This window comes from Ursus maritimus, unplaced genomic scaffold, assembly GCF_017311325.1.
Source record: "Ursus maritimus isolate PB19 unplaced genomic scaffold, ASM1731132v1 scaffold_22, whole genome shotgun sequence".
NCBI lineage: Eukaryota > Metazoa > Chordata > Mammalia > Carnivora > Ursidae > Ursus > Ursus maritimus.
In genome coordinates this window covers 4,553,564-4,572,432 of record NW_024424675.1, presented here as the reverse complement: position 1 = coordinate 4,572,432, position 18,869 = coordinate 4,553,564, and the positions used below count along the sequence as shown (strand labels likewise).

The following is an 18,869-nucleotide window of genomic DNA, read 5'->3' as shown; positions in this document are numbered from 1 at the left end:
GACCAGGCCGGTGTGTGCCCTCACACAGGATATTGGATAGAGAAACAGCTTTAGAAAAATTCCCCTACTTGGTACTTTTAATGTCAAGGCTCAAGCAATACTTGTTATTTCATGAGAGTACAGCATCCCCAGTGGATTAACTTCCGCCCAATCCCACTATTTAGTCATGCAAGTTGTTCTTTTGTGTAATGGATGAAATGATGATGCGTCCCTGGCAGGGCAAGTGGCCACCCACTCCTCTGCTCGGGCAGGCACGTATGCTCTCCCCCTGACGTGGGACCAGCAAAGGGGTGCACATATGTGTATTCGTGGGGGGCATTGCAGGGATTTCTTCATTCCTGTTCTCCGGAGGAGGTACGATCCCCACAGGAGTTCTCCCCAACATCCAAGGAAGCCCTCACCTTAACCAAACCTTGGATTTCAGTTCTAAGGCACACAAAGAGGGGCAATCCCCTGACCCACAGTCGTTCGTGGAAATGAAGGCATTGAAATCTCCACAATTCGTTCCATTGATTAAAGATCACGAGCAGGCCCCCTGACATGCTGTGCAGACCATCTTGCCCCTCCCGGGGCTCTCTCCCCACCTCCCTGATCTGGGTGTGTGCATGGGAAGGAAAGGGAAATCCCAGTCTGCGGGCCCATAAAAACTACAGAAGAGCTCTCACCAAGGAGCTAAGCCTCTCTCACAAGCTGAGCTAGATATTTCTAATTCAGTCATTTCTTGACTTCTGCCTAAAACTATGTTTTTAAAAATAGTGCCGCTCACCAAACATAGAGCTATCTCTGTTTCCTCTTGCTAGGTGATCATTTCACGTGTTGGGATATTGGTGTTTTAACAATCTGTCCTCCTTGTGGCATCCCTTGACAGAGCCTCTTGGGCACACTGTCTCAGGCCAGGCCTGGCTTGCTGGTTGACCTCCCACACTGGGAGGCTTGTGATGGGCAGTCACTGACTTCCCACCTCCGCTGTTCCATGATCAGGAAGAAAATAAATATCCAGTTCCTACCTAGGTTCCTCTTTGTTCCTTTGAACAGTTTTCTTTGATAAATTCTCCATAAAGCGAATAACCATCCCCCAGTCTATTTGTATTTTGAATTATTACTTCTGTGAATTTTTTTAAGCCATGGATTCCCAATGAACAAATATATAAAAGAAAATCATTAGGCCCCCCGTAGGGAGAGTATTTTAAAGGAGTAAGTAATAGGGACAAATGGGCTAGATTGCTCGAGGGATTTGGTGGGTTTTGACTTAATACTTACTTATTTCCTTAATTCAAAGTTAAAATGATTTAATTGCAACCATACTGACTAATCCATTAAGGATTTTAAAGGGAAGAATGCCATCTGATTCCTAAAGAACCTTTCTTGTGTCATTTCTAGTTTTGAAAAGGTTTTAACAATGATTTTTTTCAAGAAACATTTCAGCTTATATTTTTGAGTCTTTTTTTTTTAACAAAAGAGCATGGGGTGGTGGTTCCTCATGAGAAAATCATCGTAAAAGAGGTATTTACATAAATATCATATTCAGCTAAAAAAGAAAAATGAAAAAATCCTTGTATTTTATACCAAACCGTATTAAAAATCATGAAAGCTTAGACTAAATGGTTTTCATTTAACCCTCCAAAGTGGCATTAATTTTTCAAGTGGTAACTGTTGCTGAAGATGCTATTGTGCCCGTGTGATAAATGTTTAATGATTTGGTAGTACATGCATGGCTTAAAATCCATTATTTATTGCACCTTCGCTTGCCTGGCAAAGGTGACGATTTTATAGCCCCAGCAGTCATGCAAACACATTTATACCAAACCGATGACTGATAATAAATTTCCTTACTGTAAATGTCAGTGGGTTTCATGTGTTGCTGCCATTACATCTTGTTTGGAAGCTGAATGCTACACAGTTATGGGAGGCGCCAGATGGTGTCATTAACACGAACGCTGGGACTGTTTACCGCTGACGTGCATGTGAGAAATTAAAAGTGCGGGCTTGTCTTTGCACTGAAGCATGATGTCAGTGGTGCACAGGTGTAAAGACAGGGCAATATGCTTGCTTATTCCCTTCCATCCCACCAAGGGGGATTTTAGGGGATTTCTTTTTGAAAATAGTTTTGTGTTTGAATATAGAACAGAGTAAAGCAAAGGGGAACATTCTCCCGAGGACTCCTGCTTGATTTTGTGTGTGTGGAGTCTCAAGCACCCTGAAAGTCACACCTGCCATCCCATAGGTGGTTCCCACATAAGTGGCAAGCCGGCTCTCCTTCCAGGCATGACAAGGCCTTTTGTACTAATTAATTACAGCAGGATTGTTATTGCTGTGTGTGTGTGTGTGTTGTAATTTCAGATATTTAAATGCCTATTTGGGAAAAGTTTCTGTTGAGAGCATGGAATTAGTGTTTCTAAAAAGTATCAAAATCATTAGGAATTGATTCAAAGAATGAGGAGAAGAAGGAAAGTGGAAATTTTCTGTACTAATTTCTTCCATGCAATGGGCTCATCTTTTCACAAGAATTAGCAGTGGGACCAAGACCTTTTACTTTCTCTGAACCGATGTGAAACAACTGAATGACTGAAATTAACCTCCCGTGTTTTATTAAAATGTATCTCTACTTTAATTGGGCAGTGGCCACTCCCATTTATTGTTTGTCAGTTTCTTCCTGTGGAGGTTTCCGCTTAGCTCCCTTCTTTTCAATTTCAAAAGATGCTGGTTTGTTGTCTTCCTTCCTCTTGAACCAAGAGGCTATCCCATTGATTCTGACCAAATGCCTTTGAACTTTGGCTTTAGACTTAGCATTCTCCATAGGAATTTTCAGAAAGGCTTCTTCTTTCAAAACAATCATTGTGCCTTGCTCTCACAAAAAAGCCCAGAGAACCTTTTGGTGTGCAGAGTTTTCAAGTCATGTGAAAAAGAATATAAACCATTGTTTGCATTGAGATGAAAGAGATGGACTTAATTTCTTCAGACTAACTCAGAGGTACAATTGGAAGTCAACAGGAATAATGAGCCTAACTGAAAGACAGAGCGTGCTTGAAGGCACACCTTCCGAATGAAAAAGAGAGTCAGGCATTTTAGCTTGCTCCCAGGACATGCAAGCATATTGAAAATCGCCAGGGGTGAAAATAAAGAAATGGTAGGGAGACAGCACAATTGAAAAGCTGCATCTGTGGGACAGCACTCATTTGGACAGAGGTGCTCAGGAAAATGACTTCTTTTCCTCCATGGGTATCATTTTCCTAACAAATGAACCAGAGGTCTAAACCAGCAGTGCAAATAGCCACGTATGCGACCCGAGCAAACAGCCTCTTCCCTAGGAGAATGGAAAGTTCTCTTCTTATTCTGTGCCCAGAGGTGGGAGATGGCAGCATGAACACAGTTGGTCATGGGCTTTCTCTCCCAGCCTTCTCTCTTGACCCCTGCTCCGCCCCTCCCTCCCCTTCTGTGTCTGCCTCTTGGATTGCCCGGGCAGGACCATTGTGCCTTCTCAGGACAGCCTCATTGAAAATGCATTTATAGATACTGATCTGTATTTCAATGGGAGGTGTCACCCTTCCAGACCCTTGTCCTGGCTTTTCCCTCTCATCCAGAAAGTTCTTTCCCTTGTCCATCTGGACATTTATTGATCCTTCTAAATCCAGCTCAGTTGGCGCTTTCCACAGAAAGACTTCCTTGCCATCCTAGACCACCCAAACATCAGCTGCGTCTAGAGTTGCCTAGCTCCGCACCGCCTATATTGCCAATCCACAGTATCATGAACAAAAGGAATGTGTGTTCTTTCGATCCACTGAATTTTGGATTGGTGTGTTACACAGCAATAGCTTCCTGACACACTACCCTTATCACTGCATTTTATTTGTTTACAGGTCTGTCACCTGACTTAATGAGAATTAATGTAGGAACCATGCCTCATTCTTACTTCAGCACATAGACCAGTGTTTGGCACGTGGTAGATGCTCAATATGTATTTGTTGCATTGACATTGTTGCATTAAGCTCTATGTTAAAGTTTTGATGTAAGAATTTCAGGCATCAGGATACTGAATGGGTTTATCCTGATGCTGTAGAATCGTTCCACATATCCAGCTGCCTTTTCCACCACGTTAGACTGGCTTTGTTGCTAGAATACTGATTTCATATAAGCTAATGGGAGTAAAGCACTTACTCACATGCCAAGTATCTAATAAATGTTAGCTAGTGTTGTATTATTTTTTATGTTACATTAACTATCTCTAACACTTTTTCCAGTTACTCCTCTGACTGGGGACATGACATTGTGACCTTGTAACTCTCTGCTATGTATTTGTAAGTTGCTTCTATGGGAATAAGGGCAGATTCCAGTCTGATTCCATGATATTAAATGCAAAATCTTGTAAGCATTTCAACTGTTTGGGCATCCCTGATAAGCCACCTGTCCCACCCTTTATGATATGGGGCGGAAAGAGAAGAATGACCTGAAGACCTACTTCTTTAAACAAATAGTATTCAGATAAATGATACCCCATATATTCTCCATAAACCTTACTCTTACTTTTTTAGAAAGGGAAAATAACCAACAATACAGCTTCTTTTTTTTTTTTTTGAATTAACAAAAATCTCAAGAAAGTAAATTTATCACAGATTATTTCATCTATTTTTCTTATTCCTTACATAATTATTAAGACACTCAGAGTCAAATTCTGTATTATAAACACGTACATACATGCATTTTTCATTTCATGCCTGGAGGACCGTTTTTATTTTCGGATACCTGTAGGAAAATGCCATCATTTCAGAAAGGCATAATTTAACAGGAAGAGTGCCTTCCATCACTTTTGAATATGAGTGTTTGCAAAACCTTTGAGACCATACCTTCATTTCATTTGACCACAAGCGGGTCTTTCATGGGGATATAGAAATTGAGAATGATTAAGCAGCAATGAAGTTTTTCAAGAGATATATATGTAAGGTATTAGTAATTTGTGCTTTGAGAACAACACAAAGGCAGGTCGTTGATCCCGCAAACCACTTCCCTTCCATGGATTTGCTTCATTCCTGCCTTTCCCTGTGTGTTCACACTGGAGAAGTCATTTCTTCTTCAGTTTGTGGGTGACACTGTGTTGAAGATGATACCTGGAGTGCCGAGTAGTGGAAACATGCCAGACAAAATTCAATTAGTGTGATGCAGAGGCTCCAAGGACGTTTCTAAACGCTTGCCTTACGGTAGGAAAGGGGGACATGGAGCCATTTGAGGTTATCTTGGTACACATGCCAGCATGTCCGACGTTGGGGATCAGTGAATCTCTGTTTCTGAAAAGCCAACAGTGGATCTCCCTTGCCAATGCTCATGTATGCATCAGAGCAATCATACTTTTAATGATTTTATGAGAGGCTTGTTCAGGGCAGTTACTTAATTAAAAACAAGTGAGTTAATCACTGCATCATATCTAAGGCACCATGATTTATAAGGTGTACCTTTATTTTATGTACCATGAAGAAAAAAAAAGTAGCAAATTGAGGTGTGACACAATGTTTTAATGGGAGGCCTGAACAGAATATGAATCAGTCATATAAGTCTTATTGCTTTGAAATTTCTTTCAACTATTCAGAGAGGAGAGGCAATTTACATTCCCTTCAATTGCACTGTTTTCTATGTGATGGGAATAAAACTTTTGCATGTGTCTCAGTAACAAAATGTAACACGGGTATCTACTTGTGGGTATCTGTCATCCTTTATTTGCTCCTATAAAGCACTTGATTGTTGCATTGCAAGAAAATATGGAATTGCAGCCATTCCTCCAATGACTAATATTTGCTTCACTAATATCAGATTTGCACCCTGCTGTTCAGTTTCTGGGCCTTTATGGGAACACAATAAGTGTTCATTTTAATGCCAAACCATGCTGTAATCTTTGTGAAAACATTGTCAGTAGCAGTTAAACTCAACACATGTTGTACACGTAATGCAGAGGACTCTCCGGAAGTGATGCCAATGAATAGCCATGACCGAGCCACCCACGCTCAGGAAAGGAATTATGTCACTGCTGCTGCCTGGCTGACTGCGGTGGTTAAAATGACATCGACTGTGAGATTGATTCCAGGGATGCCAACATGTGAGAAAAAATGTACATCCTAGAATCGATGAAATCCAGTAAAGTCACTCAACTCAACTTCCCAAACACTTTTTATTCTAATATAAATGTATACGAATGGTCACAAGTGTCAGAGGGTGGCAATAATTTTAACTTTTTATAATATTTGCAAAATAGTGATAATATCCAGGTGAGGAATAAAAGTGTATGGAGGATTAGTACAGAGGGAGTTGATAAAAGAAATATAAGAAAAATGCAAGTTGAAGAAATGTACTCAATGAATTAGAGTGGCTTCAGGAACTATGGCAAAGACCACTAGTTGCCCCTAAGAGCCATTCCTCCATTTAGCCTTACTAATGGAACCTCAATTTTATTCAAGGCAGCATTGCACCCAACTAAGATTATTTCCCAGCCTCCCTTGAATCTGGCATGACCATGTGACTCAGTGTTGGCCACTGAGGTAGAAATAGTCGGAATGAGAATTCTGGGAAGGCTGCTTAAAGGGAATGGCTCAGCAAGGAGGAAGCCTCCTTTTTTCTTCTTTTCTCCCTTCTTTCTGCTGCCTGGAGTGAGGATATGATGCCTGATCTCCAGCAGCCATCTTGGGCCATCTGTGAGGATGGAAGCCTTGCCCTAGGATGGAGAGTTAGTCAGGGAGAAGTCTGGGTCTTTAATAAATTTATGGCACCTGCCTCAATAACTCTGGACTATACACATTTCCAGATAGTCTTTGCATAAACGAGAAATTATCTTCCATCCTGTTTAAGCTACTGTTTTCTGTTTCGGCTGGGTCTTCTGTTGTATGCAGTCAAGCCCAACCCTAACTGACACAGGAATCCTCTTTTCTTCAGCTAGGATTCAATCTATGTGGGAGTATGCCACAAGAATCTATTCTACTCTACCTGTTTGCCCAGGATAATGGAAAAAATGTAAAGGCATTAAAGGCATATGGTTCTTTAACAATTCTTCCTGGGTAGTATATTACTAATAAATCTGCGGAGGCAAAAGTAGTGCTCCATTCACCTCCCAACTATTTCATGAGTACCTAGAGTGTACCTGGAGCAGATCCTGCACTAACCACAGCCCACTCTGCCCATGCAGCACGATTTGGGGTGTGCTCTTGCTCGTGTAAAGAATGCAAGCCAGAAAGTGTCCTTGGGTCATCATTGTTCTCAGCAGATACCATAGGCAGAACAGCTCGCATTTTTCTGGAGTGCTGGGGCTACGAAAAGTTTTGGGAAAGTTAAGAGAATCCTTCAAAAAGCAAGGCTCAATTGTCCAAAATAGCTAAATCGTGGAAGGAGCCGAGATGCCCTTCAACAGATGACTGGATTAAGAAGTTGTGGTCCATATATACAATGGAATATTACTCAGCTATCAGAAAGAACGAATTCTCAACATTTGCTGCAACATGGACGGCACTGGAGGAGATAATGCTAAGTGAAATAAGTCAAGCAGAGAAAGACAACTATCATATGATTTCTCTCATCTATGGAACATAGGAAATAGGATGATCGGTAGGGGAAGAGAGGGATAAAGGGGGGGGTGATCAGAAGGGGGAATGAAACATGAGAGACTATGGACTATGAGAAACAAACTGAGGGCCTCAGAGGGGAGGGGGATGGGGGAATGGGATAGACCGGTGATGGGTAGTAAGGAGGGCACGTATTGCATGGTGCACTGGGTGTTATGCACAACTAATGAATCACCGAACTTTGCATTGGAAACCAGGGATGTACTGTATGGTGACTAACATAATATAATAAAAAATCATTTAAAAAAAAAAAAAAGCAAGGCTCAAAATCATGGCATCTTCCTCACAGCCTCCTCTTGCTCTGCCAGGACAGCGGCCTTGGTGTTGGTATCATACTCTTGAACCCTTGTAATAATTTTAGATGAAAGGCTTTTCAAAATTGTATTTTGTATCTGTGGAAGTGATTTCTAACTTATTAGCTCTCTTTTACATGTCTGTACCTCTCTACCCCGTCTTTATTTGGTAAATATTGTAATACTTTGCCCCAAAGAGCTCAACTTATGAACTTGGGACTTTGAAACTGACACGGATATCAATCTGTCATTTGTTTTGATCCAATTGGGAAAAAGAGGGCCTCTCAAAAAGAAAAGAGAATGGAGAAGCATAAGGAAAAAATTACATTTATAAAGCAAAAGCAGGCTTATTAAGAATTTCAGAAATTCTATTCCTAATGGCTTTGAATCTCTCCATCTTCCATTTTCTTGCATGGACAGAGCTCCCTTTGAAGTCTTTGGAAGCTTTCTGTAAGAAAAAATATATATACATGGGTGTGGAGCTGAAAATTGAGCTCATTGTTTTGCCCTTTTAAAATGTGTTTTTCGAAGATTTGCCTTTCATATTGCAGATGGGAGAGAGGATGTGCAATTTTACCTTGTGTAACATCTTTGCCTGAAAAGCTCAAAGTATTTGTAGACGTTGTTTAATGAATAGCTCCCATGTTTGCCTGCTGAGGAAGGCAGAGGTTTGTGTAATTTACTTCCATTTTACACCTGAGGAAACTGATATTTAAGGAAAAGAGGCTCCGAATTTCAACCAGTAGCAGAATTAAGAAAACAAGCCCAAACCTTGCCACTGGGCTAATGGTGCCCAGTCTAATGATCCTGGAGGTTGAAGGTAACCTCCAAATGAAACGGTATCATTAGAAAAAATTCACCATAGATATTGTCATGTTCCATTTTAGTATGAACCTTGGATTTATTATGTAAGATCATTTATATTTATTTTGACTGCTTCCTAGTTTATTGGCTTATTTGTAATTTTAGTAACTTCTGATTTTGGATTTATTACTGAAATTGAGTTTCAATAATGCTTTTATTCTCATTCTAGCTCATTCTAAGTGCATAAGAGAAACCAAACCAGATGTGGAAACACAGAACTAAGGTCTGTGTGTATCAGAGAAAATTACATTTCGACCAATTTTTTTTGTACACACAAAACAGTTAGCAAACATGCATAAAACTCAAAACTATGTATTTAAGGTCTCATGGTAAATGCAAGTGAATCAGGGCATCAATTCAACTGACTATGTATATCAATATCCTTTTTACTAAAAAGATCAGATTTAATGACAAGTAGTTGTAATTATGTCTAAATCATTTGTTTGCTCATTTAAGCAACTGGCAAAGAATCAGCTAAAAATTTGAAACAGTAGAAATTATGTCAACACTCTTTAATAAGGGCTCATGAAAAAGTTAATATATCCATTCTTTTGCCATTTATTAAATCTCCAAAAAAATGTATGGCAGGAATAATTCAGATAAAATAAGCAAAACAAAACCCAAATGAAACAAACACCTCCAAAAACAAAGATGTGGTTCCTTACCTCAGGAAGCAAACAGTCTAAGTGGAGGGCAGTGAACAAACCAACTAAATTAACAAAAGTGGCCAAAACCTCCTCTAATGGCTCATTCACTTATATGTCTTCTGTTTCAGAAGCCCACAAGAAATTACAGATAAGTTACGACTTAATCTGTGCTCATTTCTGTTCCCTGTTTTCTCACCTCAACTCCTGTCCCTCTCAACCTGACCTTTGTTGTCATTTCCCTCCCCCACCTCAAGCTCAGCTCTAGAATGTTCTAACAGGGATATCCCATAATCCTGTCTGGGATTGAATTGAAGTTCTGCATTTTAAACTCATTATGAGATTCATCGTCAATTTCAAGGAACACTTCTTTTAGCCTTAGAAGGTCTGCTTACATACCATGTTATGTGTTTTATTCCTTCTCGCTGGGATGCATGTTGATCTCTACATTGAAAATTATCCCTTTGTCTGGAGCGCCTCGGCGGTTCAGTTAGTTAAGCATCCAACTCTTGATTTTGGCTCAGGTCATGGTCTCAGGGTCATAAGATCTAGACCTGTGTTAGGCTCCATGCTTCGGGAGGAGTCTGCTTGAGGATTCTCTCTCTCTCTCCTGCCCCTCCCCTTCTCTCTCTCGCTCTCTCGCTCTCAAATAATCTGAAAAAAAATATTCCTTTGTCTAAAGATGCTAACTTAGTCATTAGAAAAATAAGAATTACAAGTGTCTTCCCAAGACATGGAGGTAAAAATCTATTTTCTCCCCCATATTGTCACTGATTTGGTATGTAGTTAAATGGCTTACAGAATTTTGTCTCCTTTACCTTTGAAATAACTTACTAACACAAGGCACATTTAATTTCTGTCTATAAAATATGAGTCAGTAGAGAAAGCTTTATTTTTACTTCACTATTAATGAAATAAAAAACAAAAATTAAAAAACTAGGTCTCCAATGTGTGGGATATTTTTGGTGGATATTCAGACCAAGAAAAGGAAGAGTTGGCTTGACTTAAAGGATCTTACATACTGCTGTGGTTTTTGGTTTGTTTTTATTTTCCCCTGATGAAAACCTGTAGTTTGAAAGAACAGAAAGGGAGGAAATATTCCACTTTCCTTAAAAAATGGCTTGTACTCCTGCTTATGAGCAAAATAAACCCTTTATAAAGCAGCTGAAGGAGTCTTCATTTGCAGTTGTCACTGAAAGATATTTCCAGGCTGGGAAGAATTTTTTTTCAAGGTATTTAAAAACCATCTATCCTAACAAAAGAAAAATGTGGTTTTTTCAGGTCACTGCATCATACCTGATGATGAATATGTTTTTAATTAAAGCCTGGACACAACATTGGTTTACTGAAAACCATTGTGATGCCTGATCTCTCTCCTGAGACACCCACCATCATTGGTACTGATGGCTAACTCTTGACACCCCGAGGCCACTTTGTGTATTCAGCAGTTAGAAAGGTGATTTCTGAGGCCTGGCAGCTGTTGGTGTTAAAGCTATTGTGTGGGAAACAAAAGCCATTCTGTTCTGTTCCCCAGCCTTCTTTGTATCATTGATACAGGAGCTGTTTCATAAATGGGGTATAATTCTTTACCAGGGAATTTCATTACTGACTATGCTTCAGTGTTTGCATGCGCTTCCGGTTAGCAGAGGGGAATGTCTGAACATACCTCCTATGGAAGGAATCTTGGAGTTCTGACCTCTGTTAAGATGCTGGCATTTTAAGTCTGTTAATTAGACCTGTGATCAGATGCCATCATACCAACATCTATGTTTCCAGTCTTCCTTGCTGTAAACCGCCAGACCCAAGGCTGGCTAGAGTGAATCGGCTGCCACCTTGTTGGTCTTGGAAATTAATCAGAACACAGTACATCTGTGGCACCCACAGATACCAGAATTAACTGCTTTTCTCAAAAAATTCCTCCTTGACCTGTCTTAGGAAATTCTTATAGAACAGATTAGAGTGATATTTATTTGAAGAACAGACATTTTTTCACCCAAACGATACATTCATTATTGTCATTTAGAAAATGTGTCTGCTTAAGGAATTTTTAGTTGCATATAAAAGAAACAAACTGTCCTAAACAACCAAGAAAATGGGGTGGGCTGCATCATTCTCCCCAGCTATTCTTCCCTCCCTGGGCTGTGCCCTTGCTGGGTGCCTTTGAGGTTCCTCCCATGATAGGTGAGTCTCTTTCCTCATCTTGTAGGTGGTGGGCTCAGCCACATTACTTGCTTTGGCCAGGCTGAGGAAGTATACCTTATCTCACTTTTTGCACTTCTACCATTGCCATAAGCACATTGGCCAGCTATCTCTCATCAAAATAAAGATAAGAGACGTGTGAGGCCAAGTTGGAGCCAAACCCAGCTGAAGCCAGCCTTCAAAAATGTACTTCCAGATGACCCAGAGATGCATCAGTGAGAACAAATGACAACTATCTTAAGCCAGTGCCTTTTGTAGTAGTTATGCAGCACTACTGTGGCAATAGCTGACTGATACTTGTTGCTCACATAACTGAAGACTTGAGAGGTAGCATGGGCTCCAGATAGAGTTTGAAAGGAATTCCTATTCCACTTCTCTGTGATTCTCTTGAGGCTTTAACCAGGATGGTTTCCTTCTTGGTGGCATGATGACTGTACCATTTCAGGCTTCCCATCTATATCCCAATACTATCTAGAAGGCAAGAGGTTTCTCTTTTTCAACCATCATATAAAAAAGTCCTGGGCTTACTCTCGAAAACAGTATGGAGGTCCCTCAAAAACTTAAAAATAGAACTACCCTATCATCCAGCAATTACACTACTAGGTATTTGCCCAAAGGATACAAAAATACTGACTCAAAGGGGTACCTGCACCCCGATGTTTATAGCAGCATTATCAAAATAGCCAAACTCTGGAAAGGGTCCAAATGTCTATCGACTGATGAATGGATAAGGAAGATGTGATATATATCTATATATATCTATATATAGATATATAGATATAATGGAATATTACTCAGCCATCAAAAAGAATGAAATCTTGCATTCACCACGACATGGATGGAGCTAGATTGTATTATGCTAAGTGAAATAAGTCAATCAGAGAAAGATACCATATGATGTCACCCATATGTGGAATTTAAGAAACAAAACAGATGAACATATGGGAGGGGGAAAAAAAGAAAAAAGAGAGAGGGAAACAAACCATAAGAGACTCTTAAAGATAGAGAAAAAAACTGAGGGGTGATGGAGGGAAGTGGGTGGAGGATGGGCTAGATGGGTGATGGGTATTAAGGAGGGCACTTGATATAATGAGCACTGGTTGTTGTATGTAAGTGATGAATCACTGAATTCTCCGGAGACCAACAATGTACTGTATGTTAACTAACTAGAATTTAAATAAAAATTTGGGGAAAAGAAAGCCCTGGGCTTCACTGTGATAAGGCCAACACAGGTCATATGTCTATCCTGGGCCAATTTTTGAGCAAAGAGGGTGGGATTATGCGACTTGATTTATGTCAGTCAGGGTCCCCTCTGAAAGATGGAGGCAAGCTCAATCTCTTCCAAAATCCATGATGTGCCTCATTAAAGGTGGGAACATGCTGAGAGGCATCAGCAGCATTAATTATGGAGAACCTAAAATCTCTAAACATTACATTACATTATTTGGGTCAAGACTGTTTCTACCTCCATATTGCTAGCCTAGCTAGAGCTAGAGAGAAGGGATTTATCCTCTAAATGTCACGTGTTCCCTTGTAAATGGCAAAACATATGGCCATACCCATGCTACCTCAAGCACGGGAAGGTGCTTAACATAGGACTCTACCACTAGCCCACAGGACTCCCAAGCTCCTAGTAATTCAGGATTTTAAGAAAATGCAAAATAGATTTGGTCTATTGGAATTTGAAGATCTATGAGCTATAGGATGAATTAATGCTAATGTAATGAGAACTTAACTGACTGGGGTGCATTGGTGTGGATGTCATTCCACTGCCTTCTGGCCTCCATTGTTTCTGATAAGAAGTCAGCAGTAGTTCTTCCAGACCAGAGTAAGAATCAAATAAAAATGTGTGTTGAATTAATGAATTAAAAATAGAACCATGGTCTTGTGACACAATCTAACATTCTTTCAAGAATACCCCACCATCACTTTGTAAAACCTTCCTTTGTACATTTACTGCTTCCACTGAAGCCTCTGTAGGAAAGTGAATCAAACAAATCAACTCAGATAAGTTTTTCAAACGTGGGTATTAAAATGACCACCAGTTAATTTCTCTGCTTCTAAGAGTTCTCCCTGACCTCAGATCATCTACAATATTGAATAACCCTTATTAGCTAACATGTTTTTGCCATTCAACTGAGGTTTGTCATTTTACGAATATTACTAACCCCTGTGCACAAGGCACTGTGTTAAGTAGTGTGATGGATGCAGAATGGAAAGAGTTAATACTTGCCTTAAATTACCCAACAATTACAATCTAATTGTTGTTCAAGTTTTCAAGGTAATCTTGGACAGAAGGATCTTTCATGAAACTCCAGATTCTCAAGGAGCAACTTGTCTGTCTTCTTGTGGGCTTATTTTTACTTTATTGTTTCTAACCATAAGGGGCCTCAGTTCTATAGGAAACATCCATCAGCAATAAGGCAAAAATGTTGTAAACCAAGCATCTTGATGTGATCCAGACCAGGTCTTAGGTATATTCCCATATTCTTACATTACTGTCTTAAAAATACCTTTCCATAAAGGTCACTATGGCTGTGTATGGGCATTGTTCAGTCTGATTTGCGGATAATGTCCTGGTTAAATAACTCTACATAATTGCCAGTCCAGGAGCTCAGACTCAGCTGCATTTTCCTTAGGTCTCTCTTTCTCTTTGTATCTTTTATTACAGTTGAATTATGCCTTGAACCATACGAATAGAAAACTGACATTGGAACCTAAAATAACTGTCAATGCCAAGATTGTTGTGGTTGGTGCATCCAATGTTGGAATTTCCTTCCTAGAGACATTGGTATTTTGGTGAGTTGTTTTACTTTATTTATTTCTTTATTTTTAAAGGGGCTCTTCTCTTCTATACCTGAGATGGTTTTTTGAAAGAAAAGACCTGAGTTTTTTGTGTTACCCCACATACTGTGCCTAGGTGAATGAATCAGTGAAATATTCTAGACCAAGGGTTGGCAAACTATAGCCCCTGGGTCAAATGTGGCTTTCTTCCTGCATTTGTAAATAAAGCTTTATTGGAACACAGTCACAGTCAATTATATGTTGTCTCTGTTTTCTTGATACAGTGGCAGATTTGAGAGGCTGTAACAGAGGCTGTTTAACCTGCAGTGCCTAAAATATGTATACTCTGACCTTTTCCAGAAGTTTGCCAACCCCAGCCTATACTGTGTTTCCCTTATTGGCTGAATCATAAGAATCACCTAGAGCATTTGTTAAAGAGGTAGGTTCCCAGGCCCAGCACCTGACATACAGAATCAGAAACTTCCAGGGACAACTCTGGTACTCTGTATTTTAACAGGTGCTCCATATAATCAGGCAGGTTTGGGAACCAATTTTGACACTGCATAACACAGATAGGCTTTCAGAATTGTCAGATGGGCCTTTCTTCCAGCCCCTGCATTTTGGGTGCCAGGGAACAGAGGAAAGCTCCACAGGGAAGACTGAGGCCCATTCATCTCTTTAGCATTGTTCTGTTACCTTCACAGCACTAAACGGGTTTCCTTTCAGAGCCCATTTTCATCATAGGGAATTCCCAGGGGTCCTCAGATTCCCCTGAGTAGCTCTCCATCTGCTCACTGAATTTCAGCCCCTCCCTGACAGGAAGAGCCCTAGGTTATTGTCCCAGAACTTGGTTCATGGTCTGGCATCACCACCAACTGACATGGAACCCTAGATGCGTTGCCTCGCTTCTCTTGGACTTGGTTTCCTTGTTTATTATTTTTTTTTTTTAAGTCTCATGGATGTCTTAAAAGACCCTGGCTTTGGAGAACCACAGACTTCTGAATCAAGAGTCCAGTTTTTTCTAAATCTTTTATTCAGGATCACATGAGAAATTTTAGCTCCTGTTCAAAACTATAGGTGCTAAGAGATAAGCAGAAGATGGGAGAAAGCAGTCCCCCCTCCCCCAACTCCTCCAGAAGCCAACCAACAAAGGTACCAGCCCAAGCATAAGGCCTTGTGAGGGGTTAGACAAGGAAAGGGAGGGAGGAAATGACCCCAACAGGTGTTTGTCCCTGGTTGATAAGGAGACGAGCTAACCCTGCAGGGTTACTTTGCTCATTTGACATCGCATTAACCAGATAAAGATTTTTTTTTCACTTTACAGCCAGTTTGTTCAATTATCTGGAACATACCCCTAGTTAATCAGAAATAAGTCACATGTCATTATTGAAATCAGCAACAGAGCTCATATGCTTTAAATATCGTAGTCAGTTTATAGCAATCTTTCATTGCAAGAATGAAATAACGAGAAGCAGCCAGGAATATCCATTTTCGCATGTAAGTCATGCTACAGTTGAGGGCTTTCCTCATTCTGAGGGGTCTCTTCTCTAAGACTCCGAACAGCAAGTCATGTGCGGCCATTTCTGAATGATGAATTATTGGTGTGGACTTGTGAAAATATAGTAGTTCAAGAAGTTAGCAAAAACAGGTCTGAAATCTTACTTCACCTACATACTTAGTCATTACATCTTATTTTAAATGATTACATTAAGATATATACATATAATTTTCCTTTTGTGGAATCAACTTAGATTTAATAAAGACAAGTAGAAATTTGGATATAAGTACTTGGTTGATTAAATTCCTCAATCAGACAGACCTTTTTTAAAGCATTTTAAAGTACTCCTAGTTTTCTGTCATCATTACACAGATTACAGACCCTAAAAATAGACTGGTATCAGTTTACGGATCTTGAATCCTTCACAGAGGAAATAGTTTTCTCATTATTTTCCCTAATTATTTTAAATTAGCAATCACCATAGTAACCTACTGCATATTTGACTTTACCAGCTTAACTGCTATTTGAACTAGATGTTATAAATGATTTGACCTGAAACGAAATGGAAATGATCGCCAAACATTGACCCCCAGTGAGGATTAAACCCACATTTTGGAGGCAAGATTTAGAAATATTGTCCTCCTGATGTTTCCGCACTGCCGTATCAGACTCAGCTGGGGCTCTGTAGTTCCCGGAACGCCCACGTGAGGCCCAGTACAGCAACCTCTTTTTCCAGAAAATCTGGTAATCCTGTTATCTAGTGACAAAACAGTCAACTCTTTGTCCTCATATGATGTACATACCAAAAAATTACAAAGCATTTGTCCTCTTCAAAAGGATACCAAAAGCAGTCCCTGCATAAATTCTCTTCCCTTGTGATGTCCTTTTTCCCCTCAAGTGCTAAGGTGCTGCTGGGGTAGCTGAAAGGATTTGCCTTAAGTCATCAACTAATATAGCAGGATGTAGCTCCATGGGAGGGGGGAATAGTGAGGGTGATGTTTTTGAGTTTTTTGTTTTTTGTTTTGTTTTAGTGCAACATTCCATCTGGTCCTTAGCTGTTACCCATCCAGTTACATCTGCACAGACCCCTCTTCTTAAGAGTCTTTGGTTGTCAGGCCTGCGGGCACCCTGCATCTTCTTGTCCTTACGAGACAAGGCCTCCTGGGCCCCTCAGTTTCTGGTGACATGTGTGACAGGTGTTTTCCTAGGGACACATACGAGTATCCCTTGGGGTGCTCCCATCCTCCCAGTCCTATTCAGTCCACCAGTGCTGGGCTCAAGAGTGGCAGCCCTGCTCTCAGAGCTTCCTGAAATCTCCATCCGCCCTCCTACCTTTCCTGACTGGCTGGTGGAGGTGCAGGGTAATTAGGGGTCAGGGGGAGGCTCAGCTAATTTGTCCCCCACTTCCCGGGGCATGTCCATTCATCTGAGAGTATTGTGTCCAAGAAACCCCAAGAAGAGCCGTGGAGGGAGAGTGTTTGAGTCCCACACACCACGCTATGGCCAGCCACCCTCTAGCCACATGCATCTTCTGGGCTTTCCCCATCACCTTCTCTTTCCCAAGGGCTGCCATGGTGATCACGAGGAGCTGAGCAGGGGACCAAGAGCAGACATGGAGTCAGGGCCAGGGGAGCTTTCTTACGGTAGGGGTTGAAGAGGAGGAAACCCCTGCCCATCCTGTGGTGTAGACAGCAGTGAACTGGAGGGGAAAGGCAGCTCTTCAGACATTTTATTGTGAATCATCTAGGTTCTTTAGCATTCCAAGACATTTACATCATGGACCTGAACTATTTTTAAATTATGGTTCTCATGATTGATAGGTTGTGTTCATTCGGCTGCCCCAGCTCTTTGGGACTGAAAGTTCTTGTCTTGGACAGTATAAGAATGTCATATACATTATCCTTCTTTGTACTTTTAGTAATAAGACTTGTCTAAAACTCCAGTCATGGGAAAGAGCAGAAAGAACTTGGTATCAGCTGTCCGCCCCCCTGTGCTGCCAACCAGTGCTATGGCCTGTCCTCCTCACTGTGCTGAGAGGGTCATGGCAGGGACCCCCACAGTCCTGCCAGCCTGAAGGTGCTGTCACCTTAGGAACTCCACCAATCACATCTGAGGCCTAAAGGGAACTTCCTCTTCTTGGATCAATAGTCAGGTCTGGAGGTGAGCGTCTATCATCTGTCCAGGAATCACTGTTTGCCAGAGAAGAGCTTTGTAATGAAGTCTGAAAGCTCTTTTCAGAAAGCAGGAGGCACTTTGCCGCAAAACTTTAGGAAGTCATATTTTCACCAATCACTTCACGGATCAAGTCCAGCTCTGCTGAACACCCCGAATGTCATGCTTTGAATACTAAAGGCTTTCCAATGAAGTACTCCAATTTCATTTTTTAAAGAGAAATATAGAAATGCTATGCCAGGGGCGCCTGGGTGGCACAGCGGTTAAGCGTCTGCCTTCGGCTCAGGGCGTGATCCCAGTGTTGTGGGATCGAGCCCCACATCAGGCTCTTCCGCTATGAGCCTGCTTCTTCCTCTCCCACTCCCCCTGCTTGTGTTCCCTCTCTCGCTGGCTGTCTCTATCTCTGTCAAATAAATAAATAAAATCTTTAAAAAAAAAAAAAAAAAAGAAAAAAAAAAGAAATGCTATGCCAAAAAAAAGGAGCAGATGGGGCACCTGGGGGGCTTTGTTGGGTAAGTGTCTGATTCTTGATTTCGGCTCAGGTCATGACCTTAGGGTCGTGAGATCGAGCCCCACATCGGGCTCCTCGCTGGGCATGGAACCTGCTTGAGCTTGTCTCTCTCCTTTTTCTTCTGCCCCTCCCCTGTTCACACTCTCTCTCTCCCTAAACAAACAAAAAAAATAATTAAAAAAAAAGGCAGGAGCGTCCTTTTTACTCACAGTGTGGTCTGTGGAGCGGCAGCAGTATCACAGTCACCTGGGCGCTCACTAGCAATCCAGAGTCTCAGGCCCTGCCCCAGGCAGTGTCCCAAGTAGAGAG

At 41.0% G+C, this 18,869-nt stretch overlaps 1 protein-coding gene across 1 annotated transcript in view; it reads left to right on the top strand.

Moving 5' to 3' along the window:
* Positions 1-18,869, top strand: part of CFAP61 (cilia and flagella associated protein 61) — a 286,086-nt gene that overhangs the window by 144,957 nt on the left and 122,260 nt on the right. Inside the window, exon 17 of the mRNA XM_008710053.1 lies at positions 14,267-14,394. Within this exon, the coding sequence (XP_008708275.1) occupies positions 14,267-14,394 (128 nt within the window). The remainder of the gene's footprint in view (positions 1-14,266; positions 14,395-18,869) is intronic.